The sequence below is a fragment of the Crassostrea angulata genome, chromosome 6, assembly GCF_025612915.1.
Source record: "Crassostrea angulata isolate pt1a10 chromosome 6, ASM2561291v2, whole genome shotgun sequence".
In the NCBI taxonomy this organism is placed as follows: Eukaryota; Metazoa; Mollusca; class Bivalvia; order Ostreida; family Ostreidae; genus Magallana; species Magallana angulata.
Window position 1 is genome coordinate 35955236 of NC_069116.1, and position 26238 is coordinate 35981473.

General features: G+C 33.0%; 1 protein-coding gene and 1 pseudogene across 1 annotated transcript in view; one reads left to right on the plus strand and one right to left on the minus strand.

Annotated features, from left to right (window-relative positions):
- The window catches only part of LOC128187904 (cilia- and flagella-associated protein 251-like), an 87801-nt gene that overhangs the window by 19072 nt on the left and 42491 nt on the right, over nt 1–26238 (minus strand). Inside the window, exons 11-15 of the mRNA XM_052858586.1 lie at nt 26160–26219; nt 25972–26051; nt 25676–25815; nt 20086–20256; nt 15592–15818 (exon numbers count right to left, since the gene is read on the minus strand). Of these exons, the coding sequence (XP_052714546.1) occupies nt 15592–15818; nt 20086–20256; nt 25676–25815; nt 25972–26051; nt 26160–26219 (678 nt within the window). The remainder of the gene's footprint in view (nt 1–15591; nt 15819–20085; nt 20257–25675; nt 25816–25971; nt 26052–26159; nt 26220–26238) is intronic.
- On the plus strand, nt 541–6404 carry LOC128187912 (uncharacterized; annotated as a pseudogene).

Here is a 26238-nt window from a genome sequence, read left to right on the forward strand (position 1 = left end):
TCATATTGAATAATTTATGATATTGTATTGTATGATGATGCATCATATTTGATACATAATATGATATTGTATCATATGATATAATATAATTTGATACAACATTGTACCATATTAATTGATACAATATCATGTGATATAGTAAAATATTATATAATACTATTACTTATTAGGTTAGTTACTGAATTACTACGGAAATATATTCGGTTGATCAATCTCATAGATGGCGAGGCGAAGCCGAGCCGTCTATGAGATTGATCAACCATATATATTTCCGTAGTGAGTCAGTAACTAACCTAATAAGTGTTTAGTTCTCCATCAGTATGCGTCAGCATCGAGATCACGTGAGATTGCAAAGCTATTCCCAGAATTCAATGCGAAGTTTGACCCAGATTTGATCAGTCGTGGAATTTTATGCTCTGTAATTTAAATTTGTTTTGTGACCATTTTTTAGTACATTTAGCGTTTCTCGTTGGATAGTGAATTGGTGCAGAACATTTGCGGTAAATTTGAAAGGAGTTTTTAGATGTAAACTGTTTTATCGTGCGTTTTTACGATATGGATATGGACATGATGGACGAGGAGCGTCCCTCAGGCTCCGACGCCATTTTGGGGGATTTTCTAACCCAAGTCATTGAACAGTCGGAAACGCATCATGATCAAGATGCGCATACAAGTGCAAAGCATTCTCGTAAGCGAGATGCACTTGAACATAATTCGTCACCAAATGCCCATAAGTGGGTGGACGATGATTCTTCGAGACCAAGATCTAAAGAAGAAGGTTACGTAACTACACAAGATAAAATGTGCAGCGAACAAGATACTGTGCATAACACCGAATTTGTTACCGAATCTATGTTCAAAAGATTCATGGTAGATCAAAATTCGGCTATGATGGCCATGAAGAAATCTTTGGATGCAATAAATAATTTGATTTATGTGCAAGCAGAATCGGCTGATGATAGTGATTCTGAATCGGTTGGAAAACATAGTACAACTAAAAGAAAGGCCGACAACGTTTCTAATAACGCGGCAAAAAAGGCCAAGATAAGCTGCGAGTCGACCGCGCATGGAAAATTACCCGCTGTCAGTTAAAAGGAGGCGGGGCCTTCAGACTTGGGCGGACATGACGTAGAGGTAAACAAAAATGGCGGCTCGGATAAACATGACGAAGATTTCTTCGCTGTTTCCAACTACATTGTTGAGGAAAAAACTTCCGATGCCGTGACAACAAAATTAGCAGACTTAGTAAATAAGCTGTTAGTCAACAAATTAGAAGATTCGAAGAAAAATGACTTGTTTGATAAACATTTACGGCCAGAAAACTGCAAGTTGGAATTTCCTCGAGTGAATGATTTCGTTTGGAACTATTGTATGAACGAAACTACGAGGTCGACGGACGTAAAGGTTCATAAGATCCAGAAAACCCTATTGAAAGGACTTGGTCCCGTAATCAAGGTGGTGGATAGCTTGCTGAAACCTAACAATGAATTTGACAAAAACAAAGCAGCCAAAGATCTGCTCGATGGTGTGGCTTTGTTGGCCTCTAGTAACACTGAACTTTCTTTGCACAGAAAAGCATGTATAAAAAATAACATGAAACCAGAATACAAACAAGAGGCCCATGGGCCACATCGCTCACCTGAGGAACAATAGGTATGATAAAATCAGCTTAATGGAGTCATAATACAAACTATCTGGACAATGTACAATAATACATGTAGATCCTGTATAAATAAAATCCATTTTCCCCTGGATATTCTTATGTTTATAATCATTAGTCCCCTTTCTGACAGGATGATTTTATAGTCATGTCATATGTTGAGTATTGCAGTTCTCAAAAAGATCCTTAACAATAGTTTATACATCGGATATAAACGTACATCAAACTCTGAACCTTCTCGTGAGGCCAAAGAATTGTCCTGGGGCCAAAGTCATAATAATTATAAAGAATCATCTGGCTGATTAGTTTCTGAGAAGATTTTTAAAGATTTACCCTATATATTCCTTTGTTAAACTTTGACCCCCCATTGTGGCCCCACCCTACCCCTGAGGATCATGATTTTCACAACCTTGAATCTACACAACCTGAGGATGCTTTCACACAAGTTTCAGCTTTCCTGGCTGATTAGTTTTTGAGAAGATTTTTAAATATTTACTCTGTTTATTCCTATGTAAAATATCGACCTCCCATTGTGGCCCAAACCTATCCCCAGGGGTCATGATTTTCACAAATTTGAATCTACACTACTTGAGGATGCTTCCACACAAGTGCCAGCTTTCCTGGCTAATTAGTTTCTGAGAAGAAGATTTTTAAAGATTTACTCTATATAATCATATGTTAAACTTCGATCCCCCATTGTGGCCCCAACCTACCCCCAGGGGTTATTATTTTCACAACTTTGAATCTACACTACCTGAGGATGCTTCCACACAAGTTTCAGCTTTGCCGGCTGATTAGTTTCTGAGAAGAAGATTTTTAAAGATTTACTCTATATATTCATATGTTAAACTTCGATCCCCCATTGTGGCCCCACCCTACCCCCGGGGGTAATGATTTTCACAACTTTGAATTTACACTACCTGAGGATGCATCCACACAAGTGTCAGCTTTTCTGGCTGATTTGTTTCTGAGAAGCAGATTTTTAAAGATATACTATATATATTCCTATGTAAAACTTCGATCCCCCATTGTGGCCCCACCCTACCCCAGGGGGTCATGATTTTCATAACTATGAATCTACACTACCTGAGGATGCATCCACACAAGTGTCAGCTTTCCTGGCTGATTAGTTTCTGAGAAGAAGATTTTTAAAGATATACTGTATATATTCCTATGTAAAACTTCCACCCCCCCCTCCCCATTGTGGCCCCACCCTCAGGTGAGCTAAAAAGATTAAGTTTACAATACAATAAGTTGTTAAAGTTGGTTTCCGGAAGAACAGACTTTGAACATTTTCTTAATAAATATTGACAATTTTTTTACTTTTTTAATCTTTAGTTTTTAAGATCTGTGTACAAACATAGAATTGTGAGCAAATCTTTGTATCTTGCTTATAATTCGAAGCTTAACACTCAAATATGGTTAGTAAATAGAAATTGTAAACAATTAAACACAAGAAACATACACTATAACAAATAAAGAACACAATTTATTTTTTCGAAATGAATCATATATATATACATGTATATACCTACATATTTCCGTCAGCGATATCAAAAGAAAATGCCGAATTACCGATAGTAGGAATTGTATTTCAGTACCCCTACATAAGATTTTGCTTAATTTGCGCAGGTAAACAGTTAACTGTTTGATTTACCGAAGTATCTGTTTGAATTGATACGTAAAAATCACGAAATACCTGTAGACGATAGTTTCCAGGTTTAAAAGCGTAAATAATGAAAACGAAACGAAAATCCGAACAAGCTAACACCAACACACTTGTTTGATCCTTGTTGGAACAATTAGAAAATTAATCAATAAACAATAAAAACAGGGAAATGCACTTTAGTAAGTTGTTAATGCATCAGATTTAATCATTTTCGCAGGTAAACATTTACCGAAGTCTATGTTCCAAATACAAGGCGATTGTTTCCCAAGTTAAAAAGCAAAATGAGACGAAAAAATGAAAACAAACTAAAACCAACATCACAAGTGAAAATGACAACGCGTTGAAATATTTAACCTCAATTTACTTCACAATAATCGGCACCAATGTTATTTCCATGTTTCATAGATTATATTCGCAAGTGAACTGTTGCACAACAAACTGCCAGCTTCAAACAAAGAACCTCGTTTTCGAGATGCGGTAGACTGGCGATGCCTGTCAGTCTATCGCAATGAATTGCCAGTCTACGATATATGGAATAACGAGCCATTCTTTATAAGTATTTTCGCAATTATCTCAAATTTGGAACAGAAATCGCCTATAATTTTTGCAATTTATATTTTCCTTTCCCTAAGGATGATTTATGCTAAATTACGTTAAGATTAACTCGGTAGTTCTTGAGAAGAAGATTTTTAAAAATGCACCCCCCTTTTTCTACAGTTTCAAGGTTTTCTCCGCTTTGAATACAGATCTGACTTTTATTTCTGCAATTTATATTCGCCCTCCCATAAGGATGCTTTGTGCCAAATTTGGTTGAAATTGGATAAGCGGTTTTAGAGAAGAAGTTCAAAATGTAAAAAGTTTACAGACGGACAGACGGACAGACGGACAGACGGACAGACAGACGGACGGACAGACGGACGACGGACAAAATGTGATCAGAATAGCTCACTTGAGCTTTCAGCTCAGGTGAGCTAAAAACTGTGCACTAGTCAGACTGAAATAACGGCATATTTGTTTGGTGATGACGTGGTGGAAAAAATGAAAAACATCACGGAACACAACAAAATGGCTAACAAGGTAGCTTATGATGACAAAACTTCCAAAACTAGAATGAAGTTCAATCCTCGTCTGAAGTTCAGAGAAAGATCCAAACCTAATTTTTTAGGGAGAGGACCCCAGCATTACCAGCTGGGGCATTACAACCGGAACTACCACCACAGCAATCACGAAACAAAGAAGAACTACAACAAGAAACCCGTGTCCCACCAAAAGTAGAGAAGGTAGGTGACATTCAACATGCCGGACGGATTAGTCAATTTCTATCAGTGTGGAAAACTATCACACATGACAGATACATCCTTAATGCTGTTAAAGGATATTCATTAGAATTTACTTCAGTACCTGTTCAATATTCAGTGAGAGAAACTAAACTCAACTCTGCAGAGGCTGTGGCTCTAGACAGAGAGTTATTAAAGTTAATGGCGAAAGGGGTAGTGGAGAAAGCTTCACACTCTGATGATGAATATATATCATCTGTGTTTTTACGTCCTAAAAAGGATGGCAGCTATCGTGTTATCTTGAATTTAAAACAACTGAATGAAAACATTGAGTATGCTCATTTTAAAATGGAAACACTGTGTACAGCTTTAAGATTGATTCAACCGGGATGTTATATGGGTTCTGTGGATCTAAGTGATGCATATTATACTGTGAATGTAGCCTATCCTGACAGAAAATATTTAAGATTCATTTGGAAAGGAACTCTTTATCAGTACACATGTTTACCAAATGGTCTGTCAAGTGCACCCAGACTATTCACTAAGCTCCTAAAACCAGTATATGCTTCACTTAGATCTAAAGGACATGAGTCGGTTGCATACATTGATGATTCCTATTTACAAGGAGAAACTTATGAACAGTGTTTAAAAAACATACAAGACACAATAGATCTATTTGAACAATTGGGATTTAAGATCAATAAAGAAAAATCAGTGGTGGTACCTACACACGAAATTGTATTTTTAGGATTTGTTTTGAATTCTAAATCAATGACAATCAGTCTTACTCCGGAAAAGATAAAGAAATTCAAAAATCTTTATCACCATTTTTGTTCAAATAAATCACACTCAATTAGACAAGTGGCAGAACTAGTGGGAGTCCTTATTTCATCTTCAGTAGCAATTCCTTTAGGATTGTTACATACCAAACTACTTGAAAAAGAAAAAGCTATAGCTCTTAAATGTAACAAGGGAAACTTTGATTCAAAAATGACACTGTCAGCAGAGGCGCTTCAAGACTTAAAATGGTGGTCAATACAAATAAATAGTGGCATCAAGGCTCCAATTCGACAGAAAAGTATCCAAGCGACACTAACCACTGATGCATCAGGAATAGGTTGGGGGGCAGAATACAATGGTGTCTCTACAGGGGGACATTGGTCCATTGAAGAAAAACAGTACTTGCCCAACATTAACTATTTGGAATTACATGCAGTTTTTCTTGGACTACAAAGTTTTCATGCTGAGTTGTGTAATAAACATGTAAAAATTTATTGTGACAATTCCACAACAGTGGCATATATTAACAATATGGGTGGTACAAAATCAACAGCATGTAATTATAAAGCTAGAGAAATATGGACTTTTGTGCAAAGAAATAATATGTGGTTAACAGCTGTACATTTACCAGGTGTTGATAATGTAGTGGCAGACAGGGAGAGTAGAATGATTCGAGATGAAACAGAATGGATGTTGAATGAAAAACTTTTTAAAACTATAACTAGTGTATATTTTAAACCACATATTGATTTATTTGCATCTCGACTTAACAAACAGTTAGAATGTTTTGTAAGTTGGAAAAATGAACCTGGAGCATCTTTTGTTGATGCATTCACTATTTCTTGGACTAATTTGTCTTTTTATGCTTTTCCTCCGTTTAGCATTATCGACCGAGTATGTCAAAAAATCCTGATGGACAAAGCAGAAGGCCTCTTGGTTACACCTCTATGGGACACACAGAACTGGTACCCAATCATCTTGAGAATGTGTGTGAAACCTCCACTTGCTCTGAAGCCATCCAAAACAATGCTGCAGTTGAAAAACAGTCCTACACAAGTGCACCCTCTGGCCCGAAAACTTCATTTGATGGTGTGCCATGTTTCAGGGAAAATTTCAAGAAACTTGATTTATCGGAAAGATCAATTTCAGTTCTTATGAAATCATGGAGAGGCTCCACATGTAAACAATACAATGTGTACATTAAGAAGTGGTTTCAATATTCAAGTCAAGTTCAGTGTAACAGTTGTGTACCTACTATTTCTAATGTGTTAGATTTTTTAGCATCACTTATGACAGAGGGTTGTGGTTATAGTGCTATAAACACAGCCAGATCAGCACTGTCAGGTTTCATTATTGTAGATAATCTCCCTGTAGGCCAACATCCTTTAGTGAAAAGATTCTTGAGAGGTGTATTCAATATTAAACCTTGTTTGCCTAGATATGGTACTACTTGAGATGTAAATATAGTGTTAGAATACCTTAGTTTGTTAGAAAATGAGAGTTTGTCCTTACCAGATATGACCTCTAAGTTGACTATGTTATTAGCTTTAGTTTCAGGACAACGTTGTCAGTCCTTAGCTTGTTTAGATATAAGAGATATGTATATAGAGGATGATTGTATAGTATTTAGGTTTAATGTGTTACTCAAGCAAACAAGACCATCTTTTCAAGTTGCGCCTTTAGTGTTAAGAAAGTTTTCAGATAGTCCACCTCTGTGTGTATATTCACTGTTGAAACTGTACTTAAAAACAACAGCAGATATTAGAGGAGATACAACTAAGTTATTGTTGATGATTAGAAAACCACATAATGCTGTAACTAGTCAAACGGTAGCTCGCTGGATCAAAAAAGTGATGACAGACGCTGGCATAGACACGAACATTTTTAGTGCACATAGCACACGCTCCGCTGCCACTAGTGCTGCAAAGTCTGTGGGAATGTCGCTCACCGGTATCATGAATGCTGCAGGATGGTCTAACTCAGGAACATTTCATAAGTTTTACCACAGAACTGTAAATAGTGATAATTTTGGACTGTCAGTTTTATCCAAATATTCCACAAGTGACAATTCAACCCAATAGGTTGAAAATGTTTGTTTTAATAAATTTGGTAAATTAAAAAATTTGTTAATGCTTTCAGTAGAAATTAGGACATTATTGCTAAGTCCATTTCTCATATTTAGTGCTGTGACCACACTTTAAATCTCTCACGTGATCTCGATGCTGACGCATACTGATGGAGAATTTAAAAATTAAACGATACTTACAAAGTAGAAGTTTGATTGTAATTCTCCGAAGTATGCGTCAGTATTAGAGATCAGGTGCCACACCGCACCCACCCTGTATTGAGAGTCTCTATTTGTGGCCTCAGCACCTTTTAAGATTGAATTCTGGGAATAGCTTTGCAATCTCACCTGATCTCTAATACTGACGCATACTTCGGAGAATTACAATCAAACTTCTACTTTGTAAGTATCGTTTAATTTTTAAATTTTCCCGAGGACTGTCAAGCGACATATTTATTCACATATAGCGATGATCTACGCAATGTACAAGATGCCTGACACCTCGTCCAATTTAACTCATTTAAACTCTTCAAAATGTTCAATCTCACCTTTCAAATACTCTTTAAAAATCTTTGCTTCGACCTATGTTCACTTACAATGTTTTGTTGCTATTCAATTTTAAAAGTTTTCTCCCTTTCCTCTGCAGAGATTTGAGCAAATTTTGACGCTGCTATTTTGTTCTGCTCCAGACAAAACAATGTGACGTCAATATTCTAAGGGCAACTACTCTAATTTTAAAGAATTACAAAGGGAAACTACTCCAAATACTTTAAGAACTTACAGCATGCGGCTTATGCATTAAATACTATGAAATGTCGAAATGAGTAAGGGAAGCGTCGGCCAATGACGGCCATATTGCCTCATATTATTTCTAACCGAACAAATATAGAGATATATGAGGCAATCACGTGCTTTGTCTAAACCAATGAAAGTGTGACATTTCAGTTCAAAGGAAAACAAAATATTATATTTTACAAACTGTATCATGTGACACAGTAATATATATTACAATATCATATAATACAATTTCATGTGATATAATCATATATAACATATCAATATCATATAATACAATTTCATGTGATATAATACTATATTATAGAAACCAATATCATATTATACAATATCGTAAGATACAATATTATATAATTTACATTATCATATCATACGATACAATATTCCATTTTACAAAATCATATGTAAGAGTATCATGTGATAATATAATAAATGAATAATATAATATCATATTATATAATATTGCATCATAATATAATATATTAAACCTAACAATATCATGATACAATATCATATCATAAAATATCAAAAAAATTGATACAATATCATATCGTATCATATAATTTTTTCCATTATAACATATGATATTATATTGTATCATATTAAACAATAGTGTATCATATCATACAATATTTTATCATAGGAATCATGTTATATCATTTAACAACAAACACATCTATCAAGCAGGTTTGAGTGAGATAGGAGATTTTTTTATCATCTTTGATAATGGAGATCAAGCTCTTCATCTGAAGCTACATCTGCATTTCATTTCTAATATAGTTAAATCAACTATGCAAGCTATTATCTATCAAACATGTGACCTATTTCAAAAAAACTAAACCTCATCCAGCATCCGAAACCTATGGCTCAGATTCAGCATTCAAGCCTGTCAGGTGCATCAGTATCATTAACGCATCATCCATGCAAGTTTGGTGAAGTAAGGACTAGTAATAACTAAGATATCATCTTCAGAAGGCACCTGTTTCAAAAAATTCAACCAGCTAATAAAACCTTAACCTCCTCCAGCATCCGAAACCTATGGCTCAGATTCAGCATCCATGCCTGTCAGGTGCATCAGTATAATAAGACACACCATCCATTCAAGTTTAGTGAAGTTAGGACTAGTAATAACTAAGATAGATTTTTAGCATCCTTGAAAATGGAGATCAAGCTCTGCATCTGAAACTTCCTCTGCGATTCATTCATATTATAGTTTAATCAGCTATGCAAGTTTGAAATAGTACTATTATCTATAAAACATGTGACCTGTTCCAAAAAACTTAACCTACCTTAACCTCAACTTCAGTATCTGAAACCTATGGCTCAGATTCAGCATTCAAGCCTGTCTTGAGCATCAGTATCATAAGACGCACCATCCATGCAAGTTTGGTGAAGGTAAAACCAGTAGTAACTAAGATATAATCATCAGAGGGCACCTGCAACAAAAACTTTAACCAGCTCTAAAAACCTTAACCTCCTCCAGCATCCGATACCCATAGCTCAGATTCAGCATTCAAGTGGCTGGTGCATCAGTATCATAAGACCCACCATCTATGCAAGTTTGGTGAAGTTAAGACCAGTAGTAGCCAAGATATAATCATCAGAGGGCACCTGCAACAAAAACTTTAACTAGCCCGAAAAACCTTAAGCTCCTCCAGCATTCGAAACCCATAGCTCAGATTCAGCATTCAAGCCTGTCTGGTGCATCAGTATCATAAGACACACCATCCATGCAAGTTTGGTGAAGTACGGACCAGCAGTTACTTAGATATTGCTATCAAAAGGCACCTGCAACAAAAACTTTAACCTGCTCCAAAAACATTAACCTCCTCCAGCATCTGAAATTTAGGACCCACATTCAGCATCCAAGTCTTTCAAGTCCATAAGTAGGTCCAGATGCATCATCCATGCAAGTTTGGTGAAGATACGACAAGTAATAACTTAGATACAGGACCTGCAACAAAAACTTTAACCAGGTCCAGACGCCGACGCCGACGCCGAGGGTATAGCAAAAAAAACAATCACAACAACCAATTAAAAACTGGTCACCCCCTAACTACCTATTTAAGATGGGCATTATTCAAGGTAGACCCAGTGTTTTAGAAATTTGTGTCAAACCAAACTTTTTTAAAAATTGAACAGTTAAGGTCCCTCACTACACCTTGAAATAGTGTTTCAAATCAGCAAAAAATTACTTGATTATGATAGAAAGCATGATGGATAAGAAGTATGTATGTCAAATGGGCGAAAAAATGTGCAATTTTAGATAAAAAATGATATTTTCAAAAATTTTATTCAGTAAACATGAAAAAAAAAACCAGGTGGATTTGAACTCATGACCTGCGGTTCACAAGCCTGATAATTTAACCACTGAGCTATGATGATATACATCTGAATCGATTGATACAATCAGTTTAACAAAACATTTAAATCGCCATCTTGTGACGTAGTGTCTTAAAAAGTATAAGTCTTGGTGTAGTGAATTACCTTAAAACAACTTTAAAACTTACTAAAGAAGCCAAACTATTTGTACCTTTACATTTTTGTTTTCCTACAGTGGCCTTCAGCTCACATTAAGGTCCAAAAATTCAACACACAAAAGTTTAAAAAGAGACAGTACAGAGCATCTTATAAAAAAAACGATTTTAAATAATTTTTCGATCAGCTAGGGTTCGGTATTTTTCAGAGACATAAATAATAAGTTATCTATGTCTCTAATTTTTTGTACTACTCATGAAAGTATAAACTTTCAGAAAATTATAAATTTCTCCATGAATTAAATCCAATTATTTCATTAAACTAATAGTTACGTAAAACCCATACATATAAACTTCGCAACGTGTTACAGGGTTCAGCCTTCTATACTATTATGCATGTGTATACTGTAAACAAAACACATGCTTCTCTCGGACATGCTTGTTAATAAAAATATGTCTTTTCTATTTCTCCCAGGTAATAATTGTTGGAAGTTTTTTAAATAACCACAAGTATTATTTTGTAAGCATGTATTTTGCGTGTTTCTCATAGGAGTTGCTACAACCTAAATTCATTTTTGTAAGTGAGGCCCCCTGAAGGGTTATTTGACATATTTATGTTTGTTCATTTTAAAATGAACCGAAATTGGTAAACCATAAATAAATTACTGAGAAAGTGATGACCGTAGTCGAATGAAGATATTGTAGTTCTCAGCACGTGTCAATTACTGTCAATCAAAATCCACATGGTACAAATAAATGATATAAGATTATTCTGGTTTGTACGACCCTAAAATTTCCGGAAGCTCATAATTAAGTTTTTTTTTTTTTTTTTTTTTATTGTTTATTTACATTTGTTCTTAATACAATAGTAAAAGTACTTACTACATAATTTTTCAACATAGATGTATAGGATCTTTAAATATAAGTAGATATGCACATTTTCATACACAATATTCGACATAAGTCTTATAAGTAAAAAAAAAAAGATATTTGAAAAAAAATAAAGTTAATTAGGTATGTGAAAGGGATTTTTATGTATTTCAACTATTACAAACAACGTTATTTCTTACTTTCTAATGATAAAAAAGGTAAATCTGATGTTATTCACACGTGATTTCAGCTGTACTGTCTCTTTAACACAATGAAGCAGAATCTCATAATTTATTAAATTATGCGCCAAAATACCTTATATTTGGTTATGATCTAAGAAAAAAAATGATAGTTCGTTAAATGAAAAAGTCTTATTGATTTTCTACAGAAAATATACAAAAAATATTACATTTATTCTTCACACCACCTTCCAAAAATTCACAAATTTTAATGCTTTTGGAAATTTCTCAAAATTTAGATAGTTTACATACTATTCTTATGAAACATTTATTAAGAGTTATATATTTAGTTAACAACAAAACATAGTTTATCTAAATTGACCAGCTAGATTTTGTTTAATAGTCTCTTGAACATCTACACCCCCATATTGTTTGACTACATTTACAAGTTGGTTTTTTTTTGTTTTTTGGGGGGGGGTTTTTGGCAAACATTGGTAAAAATGAAAACGTACCAAATAGACATAACGAACAGCCACTTACAGGATATACTCATTCAAACTGTAAAATGATTATGAAAATTTGGATCCTAGCTGGCAAAACCGTAGAAACAAGTTCTATAGTACCCCCTACCCCTCTTTTCGTGTTTTGGCATACTTATTTATTCCTCTACTTTTGACAAATATGTTTGTACTGATGCCACTGAACAAATACAAGTCATCATAAATTATCATTGATGTGTTCAAAACTATAAATTTATCAAGCTGTGTATAAAAAAGAACCAGACACGAAAGCCACTGGGACTACTGTAATGGATCAATAAAGAATCATTTTTTTTAAATGATTGTACAAATATGAGATCCATATCGGTCTTCAGTTATTTTATATGAATTTTTTTTTGTATATTTTGAATAAAAACCAGAAACATCATTTAAGCAACAGGATGATTAATGGCAAAATATTTGGTAACAATTTTTCGCAATACAATTGTCTATAAATACATACTAAACATAAATTTTGAAAAAAAATATTTATGAAAATCAAGAATTGTAGATATTTTTTTAAGCCTATGGATAACAAATAAAGTGTCACTCATATTAAACTATATATTGGTATACAATATTATTTCAAAAAGAAATTGAAATGAAAAAGTGAAATTCACAAAAAATTGGAAAATCTAAAAAGAATGAAAATTTTATTATAAAATTAAAAACTTGATCAAACCATCTTTGGCATGTGTTTCTTGATAATTATATTACACATCAATTGAGATCAAGTTTTAAGCTCTTAAGGTATCTCACTCCTCATGTTTTGATTTCCTTGCGCAGATGATAATTATATTTAAAATGAATATGATTTTATTTATTTAATCATAACAAAATAACGAATAATGATTATTATTTCATAATTATCCAACATTCATAAAGAAATTTCATTTGAATTCAAGAAACAAAACATGTTTTCGGGGGAACTATTTTTTCGTGCAGAAGGTTATTTTAGACGAAAATTACAGAAACAAGCAATTTTATTAATTTTCAATGTACTTTTCTTTTTATCATACTTTATTCATTATTCACATTTTAAACGTGATAGGTTTGTAACGTATTCTATAGGTTCTGTGTGACATGTACAAAAGTAAATCTTGAGAGAGTGATAGACGTTTATCATAAAATTGTGCAAATATATAGAAATTTTTTTAAGCCAAATGTTGTGGGAATTTTACCTTTGACGCCATTTATCTTAAATTTGACATCACTGACCCCCATGTTTTATTATGTCAAAATGATACTGAATACATATCTAGGCAAACTGGATTAACCTTATGAAATTCTTGATATTCAAAAAAAAAATTATTTCAAATCAAATTGTAACCATTATAAAAATCGTCCATTTTAAGTGCAAAAAGGTCACAAAAATACTGACAACAAATCTTAATCAGGCTGAAATTGCATTTTAGATGCAAAAAGGTCAAATTAAATTGGCCATAACTCAGAGGGGTGAACACTAACCACCCATTTTCTTTGTATATTTTGTTTTGTCTACAGATTTCACTGATATACTTTTCAAGAAATTCTTGATACAAGAACATTGAGGAGTGGGATACCTTAAATACTCTGTTTGCAGCCATAACAAGTTTTCCCATTTCACTAAAAAAAAAAATTCAAAAAAAATCTTTAAAATAATTGGTCCCCGTTTTGTAAAATCTTTTTTCAAAAAAGATTCTTAATCCATCCATCAAATAAAATTTGGGTAAACGTATTTCATAAATTTAAAAAACAGTTTGACCTAGGTCTGGCTAAACATACGACTGTTATTCACAGACCGCAGTTTCTATTTCATGGTAACATATATGAATCGATAGATGATAAAAAATGTAAATTTTACTATAAGATTTTTAGAGATCACAAATTTGAAAAGCCATACTATATCAAGAAAATACTTAAGGACCTTAATATTGAAGGATCAGAATGGATAAAAAACATTTATATAAACAAAGTCGTTAACATGTTTGACAAACAAATCGCAGATTTTAACTATAAACTATTAAACAACATACTTATAAGTAGAGAATATCTCAGTAAATGGAAAAACAATTCTAGTGCATGCTTGTATTGTAAGCACTCTAATGAAACAATTAAACATTTACTATATGATTGTACAAATGTCAAAAAAATATGGAATATTGTTAGCATTATCTTACATTTTGTGGTTTCATGGAAACATGTAATTGTTGGACTATATAAAGAAATCAATAACAAAGTTATCGTTTATAATAATGTTATATCGTTTGTAGCACTTAGAATTTATAAATACAAGATGTGGTGTAGAATAAATGATGATATTGAAAAACCAGAAGACATAATTTCGCACGTGAAAACGTCCACAAAAATATTTTACTTAGCCCTGAAAAAATCAAAATATAGTAATTTTAACATAGATATGCTTAGGCTTTTATTTGAGAAGCTGTAATATTATTTTTGAACTATGATTAACAATGTATCACAAAACTGATATGGGCTTATGTTTAATATGAGTACATGTATACATCTTCTGGATGTCTAGTCTTCATGTATCTTCTTTTTCTTTTTTTCCTTATGCATGTATTTACTTTCCAATTATAAATTAATTTCATATTCCACGCTACTGGAGGGTTTCTGTCTCTCCAGTGGAGCTGCTATAGGGGAAAACGAGGACTCTGTAAGATGTGTGATGATATCCCCTATGGCAGCAACCATATGTGCATGTATTTCATTATATGAACGTCTTTTTTTTTTTTTTTAATTCAAGGACGAAAATCATCCATCATATTATATTTGTTTAAATGAGATAGTCTTTTCGTTATATACGTATATTTTTATATTTTCTATAATATGTATTTCAAATATACTTAAAATGTCAAACATACATTATATATTTTTCTTTCTGTTCTATTGTTACTATTATAAATACTTAAATATGTCATCCTGCGAGATGATTTAGAAAAACTACTATTTCTGTGTATTATTAATATTTTTCTTTATATGCTTGTATTAATGACATAACTCAAACTGAATATATACATATATAATATTGATATTAATTATAACTTATCGGATCCAGGGGGCCCCTGGCACCCCAGGTGACGATATACCTGAGGGTCTCTGCGGAGATGTTGCCTCGCTTGTAATGTAATTTATTGAATAAAATATATATATATAAAAAAAAAAAAAAAAAAAAAAAAGATTCTTAATCCATCCATCAAATAAAATTTGGGTGTGTGGAGGAACCTTTAAAAAAAGTATCTTCAATTTTATCAATAAAAGAAAAGAAGAAACAACATACTTCTTGATAGGAGATCCGTATGTTGGTCCTAGGAGTGTTTTCCTGCACATTTTAGTGGTTGCATTGTATAGTTTGAACTTGAACTGGTCATTGGCTGTGACAATGAAGTGTTCCTTCGTGATTGGGGGGTACCATGTCAGACATTGCGGAACTGCACTCTGTTCAATTCGGTCAGAGCTAGTGATCCGTAAGTTGTCTTTTGAGCTGTTTTCTAAATCATATTCCACCTATAGAAAGAAAAGAAGTCATGATGAAGTGAGAATGTCAGAGGTTTTAGCTTTTGCAAGTGATTAGATCTAAAGATCAGAGAGGGAGCTACATTCTTGCACTAGTTGAAACTAGTGCTGTCCTATTGGGACTAATATAATATCTCTGCAAATATATTTTCAAATAGGGCAAATGTGAATTATCCTAATTGAAGTTACTTAAACAAGGGCACTTACAGTTAAGCAGAACATCTCTTCACAACACGAAATATTATGGGTGAAAATGCATTATCTAGGCAATTTAAAAACATTCATTTCTTAAACATTGTGTATCAGATTAACAACAAGAGGCCCATAGGCTTTGATATTCACCTGTGTACTGGCCATAGCCCTAATTGATTTAGAATGACATGTCAGACAAAGTCAAATGTTTGCATTTTAAACTTCCTTTTGAAGTCTAAATCCTCATCTGAGACTCTACTGTTAACCTGCTTTCATTATTTGATGTGTGTGCGCACGTGCATGCGTGGGGAGGGGGGAGGTTTGTCCTTGAGTCAGAGGAAAGTCGGATTATCTATACCTTAGCTCTAGGGACAGAAGGACAAAACTTACGCTCAACTAGGACCTAGGGTCACCAGAAAATAGTTCTACAAAATGAGTGTATTAATGATCACTTATAGAGCTCTTTTACAAGTGAAGATAAAAATGTAAATCTACGTTCTTTTTAACACACAAAAGAAGACCATGCAGAGGTCACCTTACATCCTAAATCAATGTTGTAATCAATTTGTTAATCAATAAGGAAACAAAAGTCCCCTAACAGCTGCCTAGTGTCATTTTACAATATGGAGATTCATCAGAAGTGATCCACTGTAGGGAGACCAGGGGTCACAATAGGTGGAATATATCAATGAAGGAGACCATCAATGTTAATCCATTTGAAGATAAGAGGTCTTTTGTCATTTCCCACTGCAGAGTAAACTGCTTATTTTAACAGTGGATAGGCAGTTTTTAGGCAGAAAATTATGAGCTAAACAGTTCCAAACAGTAAAGATTTTAGTGGCCGCAGTTTTTCTAAGGACTTTTCCTAGCAGTCTTTGCAGTAAAAGCAGTTATAGCTTATTACACACCTCAAAGGAGACTTACATCATTCTAGAATTCATTTTCAACAGAGTTACAAATTTGGGTCACTGGTCGCTGCCAGATTAACTGACCACTCAGAATCAACATAAGAGAATACAGGAAGTTTGGTTGCAAATTTTGAATGCATCAGTGGCATGAGGGGCAGTTAGAAGTGCATGTGATATTCGCCACAGAAAATATTGTGTTTGCATGGGGCAAACTCAAGAAAATTTGTGGAATTTAGTATGTTCTATGGATATAACACATTGCTCTTAAAGGGGCATGGTCACGATTTTGGTCAAATTCTATTTTTATGTTTTTTGTATTTACAATGCTTTAGAAATGCATTTCTAATGATCAAATAAAATTTGAGAGTCATTCATAGAGTTATAAGCAAGATACGGGGCTCACAGTTCTCTGTCATGTAAACAAGGCTTGTACCTGTTTTTGTTCACATAGGTTCAATATACCAGTAAAAAATCTTTTTCCAGCTTATTTGTTTATCTTTTTATTAATTTCAAGCATGGATAAGCAATTCCTAGCATTTAACACATTTGTTTTTGGTTTTAAACTGAAATTTTTACTTCAACGTTCAAAATGTAAACAAACGCTTTGTTTACATAGCGAAGAATTCAAGCTCTGTAACTCGCTTATTACTCTACAAATGACACTCAAGTTTCGGTTGCCTATTAAAAATGCCTTTCTGAAGCATTGTTAATATTAAACTACAAAAATAATTTTTGACCAAAATTGTGACCATGCCCCTTTAAAGGGGCATGGTCACGATTTTGGTCAAATTCTATTTTTCTGTTTTTATTTTTAACAATGCTTTAGGGATGCATTTCTAATGAATAAATGAAATTTGTGAGTCAGTCATAGAGTTATAAGCAAGATATAGATGTCACCATTCTTTGTCATGTAAACAAGGCTTTTGCCCAATTTTTGCTTACATATAAAGTTCAATATTACAGAAAAAAATGTTTTTGAAGCTAATTTGTCTACCTTCCTCTTCATTTTAAGCATAAACTAGAGGTACTGTGGGCAAGCTCACAATTGATACCCCCCGCTAGGAAAAAAAATCATAACGCGTGTATTTTTCCTATTATAGAAAATATTGGATGAATCTATTTCACTGTCAATTTTCTATAAATAACAACTGCTCTATTTTTTAAAACTGTTAAGGCTAATAGGAGTAAACAAACCAATTTCTATCCTTTAATTCCCTTTTATTTTAAGTTAACTGTAAATGCATGAGGACATTTACATCCTTCCGTTAACAACCATGACTCGAATCAAACGAAATCCACATGTCAAGCAGCCATTTATTATTGAAACATTTTGAATTATTGGTATACTGAGCCTGATTTTTTTCCGAAAAATTTTTTCCACACATTTTTTTTCCAAACAAAAATTTCATCGTGGCAGGCCATTTTCAGAGATCTAAAAATAATTTTATGTGGCCTGAGAAGAGCAAACTTTGAGTCTAATTTTAGCTCCTAATATTTCCATTAATACAAGACATGACACAGAATTTAGCATTTTTGAAACAATGACCTTGAACTTCCTAAATTGACCTTGGGTCAAGGTCATGACACACCCTTTGGTCAAAAGCAATATTTGTGTGAAGTAAGAACATTCAATGCTTCTCAATAAGGAAGATATGGACCGGACACGAATTTTGCACTTTTTCTGCCAGTGACCTTGACCTTGCCCAAATGACCTTGGGTCAAGGTCATGACCCACCCTTAGGTCACACTCTTTGTGTGAAGTAAGAACTTCCAATGTTTCTCCATAAGAAAGATTTGGACCGGACACGATTGCACAGCCAGACGGACAGACGGACGGACAAAGTGATTCCTATATACCCCCCCCCCAAAAACTTTGTTTGCGGGGGGTATAATAAACAGTTCCTAGTAATATAATTATATTGGTAAATATAAACAGTTCCTTAAGTATTAAACACATCCATTTTAGGTCTAAAACTGGAATCTCAACTTCAACATTCAAAATGTTAATGAAACTATAATAAACAGTTCCTAGTATTTAACACATTCATTTTAGGTCTAAAACTGGAATCTTAACTTCAACATTCAATATGTTAATGAAAGCTTTGTTTACATAGCAAAGAATTGTAGGCTCTGTAACTCGCTTTTAACTCAAATCATTTTAAATGAAGTTTAGGGGGGTATATTGGTTTCATTCTGTCCGTCTGTCTGTCAGTCCGTCTGTCCGTCTATCCATGTCCGTCCGTGTATGATTAACAACTCTTAACTATAGTTAACGAATGTAAATTATAGTTTACAGATGTGAATCTATATTTATCAGCAAAATCTATCGTTAACGTTATTTGCAGACAGATAAACTTAGATTCTCATTCGTTTACAATAGTTTACAACCGTTAAATATAGTTTTACAGATTAAAACTATAGTTAACGAATCTTTAACTACAGTTTGAGGTTCGTAAACTATAGTTAACAGTCGATAAACCTAATTTGTCAAATGTGAAACTATGTTTAGCTCATTTTTGTGAATTTGGCGTGCCATACCCGCATGTCCAGAAATATCTGTGTGCGCGTGTGTGTGTGTGTGTGCGTGTATATATAAATATTTTTTTTTCTTTTCATATAAAATGCACTAAAGAGTTGACACATGTGGTAGAATAAGACAGACACAAGGGCTTTGAAAAAATTTGGGACTTTAAGAGGAAATTCTTCAAAAAGACTTGATCAATTAATTCAATAAAGTAATGGCGTAAAAGACATTAACATTACGACAGGACTTAACCTAATTTGGTGCACTGTATTTTAATTAGATGTTTTGAGCATGTCTTCGAGTATGTCCTTGGGTCAGCTTCATAGCTTACTCATGAAGTTGCTATTTTTGTACTTGTTAGAGTATGAGTATGAAAAAGTTTTATAACCTCAAAACTCTTGAGTATGAGTAATATTTGGAGAACAGTAAACAATTTCAAGTATGAGATCATACTCAAATAAGGTTTGTAACTTCAGGAACAGGTGTAATTGAATGGCTTATATACCTGCTATACTGATATTGGAGATGGGAAGACTTAAATGGCGTATCCCTATTTCTGAGTCCTGTTCAGCTATGTCAATTTTAAATGTGCATAACCCTGTCATTTATCATGATTTTTTTTATCAAATCTCACCAAAACTCTATCCTTTCCAAGAGACAGGAGGCGAGGCTGGTTGGAGTCCAAGTGAATTCCAAAAATAATGTCCTGAATGTCTTTGTAGTGGGCCCGGTATCTTCCAAGGTAGCCATAAGGCTCATCATTCAGATGTTGTTTCTTAAATACACTGATTGTGTATTCTCCATCCTGTACATGTATAGGGGAGAATATTTCAAATTCATTTTTCCATAACATTACGTGAATGACATTTTCTAATAAAATTCAGAAATACTTTACTGCAAAATATTGACACCCCCATCCCTCCCCCTTTTAAGTTAGTTCAAAACAGATAGAATAAAATTTCATATGTTCAATTTTTCTGAAATTTTAACATTTTGTTAATTGGAATAAAATCTATAAATATGTTAAAATTTGAAAAAATTCTAACCTGACAAACCTGTTAAATAAAATATTATAGTTAGAATTTGCTATGAGAAAAAGTTTCTTTTTAAGATATTATTATACATTTATTGCATGAATGTTCGGGAAATATGAAGATTTATTCCCCCAAGAAAGTCATATTTCCGAAGGACTTTACCTGATGGAAAAAAGATTTTTCTAGGGAAATAAATCTTATATTTCCCGAACATTCATGCAATAAAAGTTTTATTGTACCAAACAACATATGACTATTAATACAAAATATGTCGAATTCTTAAATAATTTTCGACTTGTCAAAAGCAATAACGTCGTGATTGTTTGTTTTTTGTTTTCGTTATTGTCTCTTTTTTCTTTCATAAATTCAAATCAAATGTAGTCAAATTGATTTTGTGGCATAAAGAAAATTTAAATGACTATTAAATAATTTTGATTTAATCATATTTTTCAACATCATATGCTCATATTGGCTTTTTTATACCTTAAGAATGAATAAACCAGAGATTTCCGAATAGGTGAGACATGATTTTTATTTCCCGAGAGACAAGATGTTTTGTTCACACTGTCACGTGACTCTCTAGACCAATCAGATGACATGTACGTTATATAGAATAATCATATTGAGGAATGCTGGACAACTCGCCCCCAAGACATCTCGCCCCCAAGACAACTCGCCACAAGCTCAAGACAACTTGCCCCAAAATTAAGACAACTCGCCCTCAGTCAAGACAACTCGCCCCAATGAAAAAGATAAATTCTATACATAATTAATTGACATATGGTGTTGATTTTTCAATGATTTTCAAAAATATTAACATTAAGTCAAATATTAAACTAAATTTTATTGTTAAATACATCGTAAGATCCAGAGCTTGCATACATTAATAAGTCGTCACTTTGAAAGGGACTTGGACACGATTTGAGATCAAAAATTTTATTTTTATTTTTTACGTAAAAAATGGTTTACTGCTGCATTTTAAATGATTGACCAATATATTGAATGTTAAAGTCAAGTTACAAGAGAGATACAGAGGTAAGAATTGATTGTTATGTAAACAAAGCTCGAGTCTTATAGTTGTTTACAAAATATGTATAATGTAGAGATTTACCATTTCTTAGACAAAATGACATGTAAAAAACAATTCAAACTAACTCAATATCTTCATAAATACTTTTATCAACAAAAGAAAGTTACATTTGATTGAAACTTATGCCAATACAACACATATGTAAAAAATGACAATACAGAGGGTTCCGGTTAATCTGATAGTCTGTTTATCAGATAAACCAATTTAGCGTTTTTGTGGTATTTAATTTTGATATAGAATAAAATACAACTTGTTTCAATACATAATTTATCAACAAAAAGATATAATCTGTTTCTCAATAGTTTGAAATGAAATAATTTACCTTGCATTAGCAATGAAATAGCATTTTAGTCATTATTTTGTTTGTAAATGCTCAAAAGAAAATGTTTCCCTTCATCACTGTTCATTACGATGGTTTCAGAGTGGCGGCCATTTTAACAGGAAGCAATAAGGGCTAATTGTCTGAACATTCCCTCTTTTCACCTGGACAATTTATTTTAATTCTTTTTCTGGTATTGTAGAATGCTCTTAAATAATTAATTATGCATGACAACAAATTATTAGAATTTTATTCATTAAGTTTTCTACCCCGATGTAAAATTGGGTGTAATCAGAATTCCTCGATGTCACATGTTCTTAAGCACTTTTGATTCAGAAATTACATGTTTAAATATTCTTAATGGTGCAAGCCTAGCGTGAAATTAACACAGGCAATGCGTAAATGAAAAAACAGTAAAATGTGTAACTACACAGGTAAGGTCAGTCCTGTGTGCGGTCATCCGGAACAACTATCGATGTCGATAGCTTTCATCTTACGAAGAAGTGAGCCACCCGTGTGTGTTGAAGTGAAACTAATGCCCTGTAAAGAGTTACTGTGTACACAAGAGGGGTGTCAGCTAATTAAACAAAGGAATATAGAGGTGTTAGAGGGTGGGCTGAACTATCGATGTCGGTAACTTTCATCTATCGACCAGCTGACCATCTGTGTGCATTGAGCTGCGACTAATCCCCTGAAGCATTGTTATTTGCAAGTTTTAGTCATGTGCCAAACTGTTTACACAGTGAGAGGTTATACACGAGGTGTGGACATGGTGGAAGAGGTGTGAAAACGTTAACTGATATTTGATCGGCCGATAGAAATCGTATCAGATTAACCAAAAATGACATTTTTTTCCAATCAGAGTATCCGTAAAAATTACAAAGGCTTATATAGCAAATGGATCGGTGTTTTGATTATATATCAGATTAACAGAATTATCAGATTAACCGCTATCAGATTAAGTGGAACCCTCTGTATATTAATTCTTTGTTTACAAATCAAAGAATTATTACCCCCGTATCTTGCCTATAACTTGATATTTGACTTTCAAATTTTGACTTGATATTATAAACTTCTATATTTATCAATATAAGCATTGAAAATGGAAATATAAAATTTGAAAATTTTAAGTCAAATCGTGTCCAAGTCCCTTTGAAGAATCAAAGTTATACATGTACATGTCACTCTAATTATTTACAGCTTGGGTTTTATCATAATTTTAACTAATTATCATTATCACATGAATAATATAACGCGATTATTTGATTGCTGATTTCATAATTACATTGGTCATAATTAAGTTATTTAAAAACTTAAAACAATGTGCTCAATTTAAATTGCTCCGGTTTCTACATTCATAACTTTTTAAGTACCGTATATACTCGCCTATAAGTATTGTTCGCCTATAAGTCGGTTGCCATTTTTCAGGTTTATTTACAAGATTTTGCCATTGACCCTCTTATAAGTCGGGTAATTTCTTCTGGATAATCAGTCTACAGATTGTCAATCAAATAAGCACATTTTTATCAAGCATGACTATACTCTAGATAAAAAAAATATTGGTGTTTGACCCCTGTGTTATCATTTCTAGATGCAATGTAATCTAAAAGTGTTGTGTTCAGTTAAGACATCTATCCTGGATTAATAACTTTCGTTTTTGGACGCCATTTTTTTTTTACTGATACACTAATCAAAACTTGGTATTAGCTTTAAAACTATTTAAAGTACTCTTGAAAATAAAATGAGAGTGATTTTGATCCCCTATTGACTGATTAAGATGGTATAGCCCTTTTAAAAGTGGTGTGCTAGCTTGTGTTGTTTTAGGTGACATGCCACCTACAGCCACCAATATAGCTATTATCACCTCAGGTGTAATTAATTATGAATAATTATAAAACGATATCTATTTTTTTTTTTAAACAGACCAGCAATTATTCTGGTGTTTAATTTTTAAGAATTTAACAAAAATTGCTGTTTTGTAATCCCACTAGATCGCTTTTAGACGCCATGTTTTTTAATAGTTTTCTGTAAACAGAGTTATCTTTCTTGAAGTTTGTAACTTACGATTTTGGACGCCATTATATTTTTTAAACACTCATCACAACTTGATTATAGCTCAAAAACTATTTTAAATGCTACTGGAAATAAAATGACTGTTATTTTATCCCCTACTGACTGATTAGGGTTGGTAATTAGCCTCTTAAACTCAGTGTTGGCTTGTGTTGTTTTAAGTACAGATATACCTACAGCTATTATCACCTCAGGCGTAAATAATTGCCTGTTTAAATTAAAAATACTATCAAATAAACCTTGTTCACATTTTTAAGAAATACAGTTGATACTTTCAATGTATTTATTAATGTGTTTATCCTTTTAGTAATTAAAAAATAAACATGTCAAGTATAGGGATCGCAAGTCAAAAGTTGGAAGCAAAATGGCACCCAAAAACGAAGTTTTACTCAGTGGAAAAATTATCTGATTGTATGTCATGCCTATAAGTCGGACCCCTACTTTTCATTCAAATTTCTACTCCCAAAATACCGACTTATAAGCGAGTATATACGGTACATTAATTTTACATGTATTTGCCTGAGTTTAAATCTGGAAAGAGAATTTATAAATAATGAAAAACATATTTTTTAATCAGAATACATACAACCTTTGCTGATAATAGATGCATTTGAATAAAACTGTTCAAGTAACACTGTGATTGAAAGTTTTGAAAGGCTATTAAATTTTAAAATAAAATCTATCAAAAATTGAAATAAAACCTGAAGAATATGAATTGTGTTGTGATATATATATGAGGTAAAAAATTAAATCTTTGTTATAGATTTTGTCGTAATGAAAACAAAAGTACTGGGAGCAAGTTATTTTTATGTTGGGGCGAGCTGTCTTGAGTGTTGGCGAGTTGTCCTAAATTTGGGACGAGTTGTCTTCGGTTTTACTGGGGGCAAATTGTCTTGGGGGCGAGTTGTCCTGATTCCATATTGAGGTATACTATAAATGTTTGTACTGCCATTTACCGGTATACAGGAGACCTTTTTGTCACTTACAGACCCTTAAAAAATCCTAACTGGTAACTTAATTTAAGGTAATAGCTAGTATAATGTAAAAATAACACTTGAAAATCAGCTTTCAAGACGAAAATTTGCAACACTTAACTGTAACTCTTAAAAGAAACTATATACCCTGGTAGTTCAAATTAGAATAAAATTTAGCAGTATGATTGCCATGACCCGAATTAAAATATACTGAAAGAAAATTTGACAGTGGGATTAATTGAGGTTTAAGTATATTTGGCGGAAGTGAAAATTGATAAAAATCCTATATGAAGTCATCATATTTGACTTTTGACATTCGTTATGACCTTGAAATTTGATGGGCATAAAGTCTTGTTGGTTGTATTCAAACTTCAGGCCTTTACTGTGAACAGAACACAATTAAGTTTCACATTTTTAAATGATAGAAGGCTAAACTGCACAAAAATCAAATGAACACCATTCAAATGTACACTCATGTACCAAAAGTATGTCAATTTTTTTTCAAGATGGCGGCTAAAATTTTTGTTTACATCTTTAATAAAAGTATTGACCAAATATTTTGTGCTGAATTCTTTGGATGCAATCACTCTCCCCCATTGTTTCATAAGACTTGGATACAGGGATCGAAGGTATGTTTGTGAAAGGTTACTCGAAGCACCCAGCAATTACTGTTTCTAAACTTATCTTTGGTCAAAGAATAAATGAATGAAATGTGTGATAATAATAATCATACTTACAGCTGTAGCTAAGAACTGTGAATTGTGTGAGAAGGCTATATGTGTGATTCCGTATCTGGCATATCTGAAAGGCTCTGCTGTCTGGTCCTCCAGTGTAATGGAGTCCAGCACTCTTACTGATCCATTCACAAATCCCACTGCTGCAAACAAGGAAAGAACAATTCTCATTAAAGAATGAAAATGGACATATTTAATTAAAGCCTTCCTCATTTACTCATTTTTTTAAAAATGTAACTTAATTATAGTGCTCAGTAGATATTTTTCTCAAGAGTAAAATATGCACATGCTTAATTCACCTATGTAAGCTCCTTTAGGATCATAGGCACAACACCTGATCATGCTATTTTTCTCAAACTGTCTGGAGACCATTACTTGTCTAAAATGAAATTGAATGGTAATCATTTACATTCAGAGTTCAAGAATTTCATCTTCATGTACATCATTCAAAATAGGAAAGATAGTGCAAATAAAAACAATGGCATACTTCTTTTCATAGTTCCATATTTTCAGAAGTCCAGAATAACTTCCCATCACAACATAAGGTCTGGTAAAACAAAATGGAG